Raw genomic sequence first — 7,500 nt, 5'->3', positions numbered from 1 at the left:
CACATTTTCTTCCCATTTGCAATTAGGAGCTGATGAGAGACTTTAACAGTCCATTAGCCTGCCCAGCTAAAGACCCTCTATGTGATTTGTACTGTGGGTTTTCTGCATGCTTTTCTTCTTGTGTATTTAGTTTTATCCAAGAGGTTGAATTGAAGCAACATGTTTCTTGGCCTGTGAACAGACATGCAACCAGCTAGACCTACAGTCATCTCAATCAGTCTAGCAAATGCAGGCTGAACAGGCTACAATTGCACTGCTTGAATTGATTCACAGCTTTCATTTAGTTGCCTATTGATTCCTAACACTTGGACTGAAAATACTGTTGATCGGCTATTACAGGCCCTACACATTTATTGTGGACTTTGTCCCACAAGTTCATAAACAAGCATATATCAAATAACAGTGGGTTATATTGCAACTGCACTGCACAACCCATGAAAAAATATATATATAACATTCCCAAATATTTTCTCCTTTACACTAAAAACACGTGTTAAGTTGCAGACCCCCAATGATTGACGTTGTTTCTGTCCAATCAAACGTTAGAGATGTTTTGGTTAAACTACCCTAACCAATCCGGTGGTCGCAGAGGCAGTGCCGAAGTGCGACAGGCGTGTCTAGCGCTTCAAATTCACTTTGCCTGGAGTTCCGATTAACTTCACTAACTTTGTGGAAGTTCCCTGCAGTCCTGGTTCGCTTTGCAGGCGCGTACACCCTCTGCAGTCACAGCTAGTCTTTATCATGTATGACAGCCATGCTCCGCAGCTTCTCCTGTCTATATTCCTCTTCTGTTTCGGAGTGAAGGCGATGACTGGTAAGTACAACGTAACACCTGCGTTGTAGACACTTTGTAAGTTTGAATCATTGTTTTGCCTGGGAGCTTGTAGTGGTTGTCGGATCTCTCTCTCTCTCTCTCTCTCTCTCTCTCTCTCTCTCTCTCTCTCTCTCTCTCTCTCTCTCTCTATCAATTCAATTTAAATGGGCTTTGTTTGCTTGGGGAATCTCGCTCTCTCTCTCTCTTTTATTTTTCTCTCCCTCTATCTCTCTCTCTCTCAAAATGTTCTGTGCTGCAAGAGTAACTTTGCTGCAGCTATGTCTGCGTTTTCTCTGCCGTTTTCCAGCGCCCCTCTCATAACGAAGTTACACACAATGCGAAATGAGTTGAATAAGTGACTTGAATAAGTTCGATGACCCCAAATATACCTTATTTAATGACCAATACATAGTACAATTCTCCCCATTTGTTGTGAAATAGGCTGCTATGTCATTGAATAACTAGCCTACATCACACCACAAACAGCTCAAGACAACTTGGCAATATGAAAACAATAGCATATTGTTTTCAAACAGACGTTGACACAGAAAGTTACACTCAATGTTTAATAAGTTATTCCCTTCTCCTTTCCCATAGATCACTCCTGTTATGACACGGACTTAGTGGACATGGTGGTCCCCGTGGAGCTCTCTGGAGAGGAGGCTCACCTGTTGCATGACTCATCCAGGCGCAGCGCGCGTCGGCGCGGCCAGCGCTCTGTCGATTCCCGGGGTGGACTAAACTCTGTGGAGGACACCTTGTTTCTCTCTTTACCTGCTTTTGGAAAAGACCTGTACTTACGCCTGAAAAGGGATGCCGCTTTTCTGTCTGAGGGGTTTGTGGTCGAGGAGAGGGGAGGCGAAACAGACCTCCCTAAATGGTCGCACCTGGCCAGAGACCAGCTCTGCTTCTACTCGGGATGGATTGTCAACCACACCGACTCTTTTGCCTCCCTCAACACCTGCAGCGGTCTGGTAAACTACTTCTCCTTCACCTGCTATTGTTTTCTGGGAGGTTTTAAGTGTTCAGGAATTCATACTGTAGCTTTATATTGTTACACCCACACACACACACACACACACACACACACACACACACACACACACACACACACACACACACACACACACACACACACACACACACACACACACACACACACACACACACACACACACACACACACACGACTGTCACTTCCATTCATAACACTACTCTGTACTACACACACCATAATAACTACCCTGAACTACACACACCATAATAACTACCCTGATCTACACACACCATAATAACTACCCTGATCTACACACACCATAATAACTACCCTGATCTACACACACAATAATAACTACCCTGTACTACACACACCATAATAACTACCCTGATCTACACACACCATAATAACTACCCTGTACTACACACACCATAATAACGACCCTGATCTACACACACCATAATAACTACCCTGTACTACACACACCATAATAACTACCCTGTACTACACACACCATAATAACTACCCTGATCTACACACACCATAATAACTACCCTGATCTACACACACCATAATAACTACCCTGATCTACACACACCATAATAACTACCCTGATCTACACACACCATAATAACTACCCTGATCTACACACACCATAATAACTACCCTGATCTACACACACCATAATAACTACCCTGTACTACACACACCATAATAACTACCCTGATCTACACACACCATAATAACTACCCTGTACTACACACCATATTAACTACCCTGTACTACACACAGCATCTTATGTCATTGACAGTAGAGTCAGATCGGATGGATCCAAACCAACATGAGCATATGAGTTAAACTCAAAAGAATTGGACAAATTGCATGATCTTTTTCTTGGCATTTCATGCATTCTAAGCTCAGTGGGCCTGGCAGGTTTTTTCTCTCCCCAGGCCTCCCTGGGATATTATTATCTGGAAAATGAGGTCACGATTGTTTAAATGTTATATCCATTTGTGGCGGGATAGAAGTGGGTCAGGATAGCTGACACCTACAGCCGTATATAAGGACGAAGGCTGACTTAAGTTGTGTGTGTGTGTGCACATACATGCACGTGTGTGCCAGCACGTACACACACACACACAGTTCCGGTTGGTATGGTAACATCAGCTCTGGGTCACCACCGATGGAACCGGGGGTGCCTAGCCAGCTTGTCGGGCTTCCACTCCCTAGCTGGCTCAAGAGGTTTCCACTCCCTAGCTGGCTCAAGAGGTTTCCACTCCCTAGCTGGCTCAAGAGGTTTCCACTCCCTAGCTGGCTCAAGAGGTTTCCACGCCCTAGCTGGCTCAAGAGGTTTCCACACCCTAGCTGGCTCAAGAGGTTTCCACTCCCTAGCTGGCTCAAGAGGTTTCCACTCCCTAGCTGGCTCAAGAGGTTTCCACACCCTAGCTGGCTCAAGAGGTTTCCACGCCCTAGCTGGCTCAAGAGGTTTCCACACCCTAGCTGGCTCAAGCGGTTTCCACACCCTAGCTGGCTCAAGAGGTTTCCATGCCCTAGCTGGCTCAAGAGGTTTCCACGCCCTAGCTGGCTCAAGAGGTTTCCGCGCCCTAGCTGGCTCAAGAGGTTTCCACACCCTAGCTGGCTCAAGAGGTTTCCACGCCCTAGCTGGCTCAAGAGGTTTCCACGCCCTAGCTGGCTCAAGAGGTTACCACACCCTAGCTGGCTCAAGAGGTTTCCACACCCTAGCTGGCTCAAGAGGTTTCCACGCCCTAGCTGGCTCAAGAGGTTTCCACGCCCTAGCTGGCTCAAGAGGTTACCACACCCTAGCTGGCTCAAGAGGTTTCCACGCCCTAGCTGGCTCAAGAGGTTTCCATGCCCCGGTTGGCTCGAGAGGTTCCCACGCCCTAGCTGGCCCGAGAGGTTCCCAAGCCCTAGCTGACTCGAGAGGTTCCCTTGCCCCGGTTGGCTCGAGAGGTTCCCACGCCCTAGCTGGCTCGAGAGGTTTCCATGCCCTAGCTGGCTCGAGAGATTCCCATGCCCTAGCTGGCTCGAGAGGTTCCCACGCCCTAGCTGGCCCGAGAGGTTCCCTTGCCCTAGCTGGCTCGAGAGGTTCCCTTGCCCCTGTTGGCTCGAGAGGTTCCCACGCCCTAGCTGGCTCGAGAGGTTCCCACGCCCTAGCTGGCTCGAGAGGTTCCCACGACCTAGCTGGCTCGAGAGGTTCCCACGCCCTAGCTGGCTCGAGAGGTTCCCATGCCCTAGCTGGCTCGAGAGGTTCCCACGCCCTAGCTGGCTCGAGAGGTTCCCACGCCCTAGCTGGCTCGAGAGGTTCCCACGCCCTAGCTGATTCGAGAGGTTCCCATGCCCCGGTTGGCTCGAGAGGTTCCCACGCCCTAGTTGGCTCGAGAGGTTCCCACGCCCTAGCTGGCTCGAGAGGTTCCCACACTCTAGCTGACTCGAGAGGTTCCCATGCCCCGGTTGGCTCGAGAGGTTCCCACGCCCTAGCTGGCTCGAGAGGTTCCCATGCCCTAGCTGGCTCGAGAGGTTCCCACGCCCTAGCTGGCTCGAGAGGTTCCCACGCCCTAGCTGGCTCGAGAGGTTCCCACGCCCTAGCTGGCTCGAGAGGTTCCCACGCCCTAGCTGACTCGAGAGGTTCCCTTGCCCCTTGTTGGCTCGAGAGGTTCCCACGCCCTAGCTGGCTCGAGAGGTTCCCACGCCCTAGCTGGCTCGAGAGGTTCCCATGCCCTAGCTGGCTCGAGAGGTTCCCACGCCCTAGCTGACTCGAGAGGTTTCCATGCCCTAGCTGGCTCGAGAGGTTCCCATGCCCTAGCTGGCTCGAGAGGTTCCCACGCCCTAGCTGGCTCGAGAGGTTTCCATGCCCTACAAACTACCATCACCAGGCACTTCATACACTATAATTGGCTCTAGATATTTGCTGGTCAGGCCATGTGAAAAAACACGATTGATGTACCACCCTTTAAGTGAGGGGAAATATGAAATGGTTTTCTGCTGTGTTGCAGCAGCATTGTTTACACTGAGTCTTAGCTTGGAGCTAGTGCCTGGTGGATGTCTTTCCTGTGTTGCAGCAGTATTGTTTACCCTGAGTCTTAGCTTGGAGCTAGTGCCTGGTGGATGTCTTTCCTGTGCTGCAGCAGCATTGTTTACCCTGAGTCTTAGCTTGGAGCTAGTGCCTGGTGGATGTCTTTCCTGTGTTGCAGCAGCATTGTTTACCCTGAGTCTTAGCTTGGAGCTAGTGCCTGGTGGATGTCTTTCCTGTGTTGCAGCAGCATTGTTTACCCTGAGTCTTAGCTTGGAGCTAGTGCCTGGTGGATGTCTTTCCTGTGTTGCAGCAGTATTGTTTACCCTGAGTCTTAGCTTGGAGCTAGTGCCTGGTGGATGTCTTTCCTGTGTTGCAGCAGCATTGTTTACCTTGAGTCTTAGCTTGGAGCTAGTGCCTGGTGGATGTCTTTCCTGTGTTGCAGCAGTATTGTTTACCCTGAGTCTTAGCTTGGAGCTAGTGCCTGGTGGATGTCTTTCCTGTGTTGCAGCAGCATTGTTTACCCTGAGTCTTAGCTTGGAGCTAGTGCCTGGTGGATGTCTTTCCTGTGTTGCAGCAGCATTGTTTACACTGAGTCTTAGCTTGGAGCTAGTGCCTGGTGGATGTCTTTCCTGTGCTGCAGCAGCATTGTTTACCCTGAGTCTTAGCTTGGAGCTAGTGCCTGGTGGATGTCTTTCCTGTGCTGCAGCAGCATTGTTTACACTGAGTCTTAGCTTGGAGCTAGTGCCTGGTGGATGTCTTTCCTGTGTTGCAGCAGCATTGTTTACCCTGAGTCTTAGCTTGGAGCTAGTGCCTGGTGGATGTCTTTCCTGTGTTGCAGCAGCATTGTTTACACTGAGTCTTAGCTTGGAGCTAGTGCCTGGTGGATGTCTTTCCTGTGTTGCAGCAGCATTGTTTACCCTGAGTCTTAGCTTGGAGCTAGTGCCTGGTGGATGTCTTTCCTGTGCTGCAGCAGTATTGTTTACCCTGAGTCTTAGCTTGGAGCTAGTGCCTGGTGGATGTCTTTCCTGTGTTGCAGCAGCATTGTTTACCCTGAGTCTTAGCTTGGAGCTAGTGCCTGGTGGATGTCTTTCCTGTGCTGCAGCAGCATTGTTTACCCTGAGTCTTAGCTTGGAGCTAGTGCCTGGTGGATGTCTTTCCTGTGTTGCAGCAGTATTGTTTACACTGAGTCTTAGCTTGGAGCTAGTGCCTGGTGGATGTCTTTCCTGTGTTGCAGCAGCATTGTTTACCCTGAGTCTTAGCTTGGAGCTAGTGCCTGGTGGATGTCTTTCCTGTGTTGCAGCAGTATTGTTTACACTGAGTCTTAGCTTGGAGCTAGTGCTTGGTGGATGTCTTTCCTGTGTTGCAGCAGCATTGTTTACACTGAGTCTTAGCTTGGAGCTAGTGCCTGGTGGATGTCTTTCCTGTGCTGCAGCAGCATTGTTTACCCTGAGTCTTAGCTTGGAGCTAGTGCCTGGTGGATGTCTTTCCTGTGTTGCAGCAGCATTGTTTACCCTGAGTCTTAGCTTGGAGCTAGTGCCTGGTGGATGTCTTTCCTGTGTTGCAGCAGCATTGTTTACACTGAGTCTTAGCTTGGAGCTAGTGCCTGGTGGATGTCTTTCCTGTGCTGCAGCAGCATTGTTTACCCTGAGTCTTAGCTTGGAGCTAGTGCCTGGTGGATGTCTTTCCTGTGCTGCAGCAGCATTGTTTACACTGAGTCTTAGCTTGGAGCTAGTGCCTGGTGGATGTCTTTCCTGTGTTGCAGCAGCATTGTTTACACTGAGTCTTAGCTTGGAGCTAGTGCCTGGTGGATGTCTTTCCTGTGCTGCAGCAGTATTGTTTACCCTGAGTCTTAGCTTGGAGCTAGTGCCTGGTGGATGTCTTTGCTATATTAGCCTGCTATGGCTACAGTATGTTGTAACACACTTAGCACAGTGTTCTATTTTACCCTGAAATACCAGCCGTTATTCACTTAACCCTGCCTCACACTGGAAGCTCTGAGGCTGGCCGCATGCAGGCTCTGCTTTCACATTGTGTCGTGTTGTGAATGTGGCCAAGTGAACAGCCACATGCCTGTTTAAGGCTAAGACTTTCTTTCTTTCTCTCTCTCTCTCTCTCTCTCTCCCTCTCTCTCTCTCTCTCTCTCTCTCTCTTTCTCTTTTCCCCTCTCTACTTCACTGTGTACATAACCGTGATTGCTGAATGGACAATTAGTCATCGGCGTCTCTTTTTTTAAATATTTTTTTAACCTTCGGCTTATTCTGACCGAGAAGAAGACATCATTATCCCTCCAACGCTAGTTGCCATGGAAACGGCTCATAGGTTCTGTAATTGCTGCCGCTGGGCTTTTGGAATACCTTTAAGACACTGTGTGTGGCTCTGGATTGCTTGTTAATGCCATGTCAACTCATTTTACTAGCCCTGCCAGGCGCAGCTTTACAATACAACCATGGATCCTTAGTAAAGCCTTACAAAACCTTGAAGCAGGCCACTTCTACTTTGCCCACATGATTCATGTTGTAGGGAGTTTGTGTCTGTCTGTACCTGTTAGAGAGGATGACAGAGTTTTATGTTCCTCTCTCTTTCTTTCTTCTTTGTCTTTTTCTTTCTTTCTTTTCTTTCTTTCTTTCTTCTTCTTTCTTTCTTCTTCTTTCTTTT

At 49.1% G+C, this 7,500-nt stretch overlaps 1 protein-coding gene across 1 annotated transcript in view; it reads left to right on the top strand.

Annotated features, from left to right (window-relative positions):
* Positions 1–681: 681 nt before the first annotated feature.
* Positions 682–7,500, top strand: part of adamts17 (ADAM metallopeptidase with thrombospondin type 1 motif, 17) — a gene marked incomplete in the record, with an annotated part of 184,084 nt that continues 177,265 nt past the window's right edge. The window contains 2 exon segments of the mRNA XM_031812744.1: positions 682–814; positions 1,412–1,788. Of these exon segments, the coding sequence (XP_031668604.1) occupies positions 742–814; positions 1,412–1,788 (450 nt within the window).

The sequence above is a fragment of the Oncorhynchus kisutch genome, unplaced genomic scaffold (genome assembly GCF_002021735.2).
Source record: "Oncorhynchus kisutch isolate 150728-3 unplaced genomic scaffold, Okis_V2 Okis03b-Okis08b_hom, whole genome shotgun sequence".
Taxonomy (NCBI): domain Eukaryota; kingdom Metazoa; phylum Chordata; class Actinopteri; order Salmoniformes; family Salmonidae; genus Oncorhynchus; species Oncorhynchus kisutch.
The sequence above is the reverse complement of the archived record's forward strand: the minus strand, read 5'-3'. Positions and strand labels throughout refer to the sequence as shown.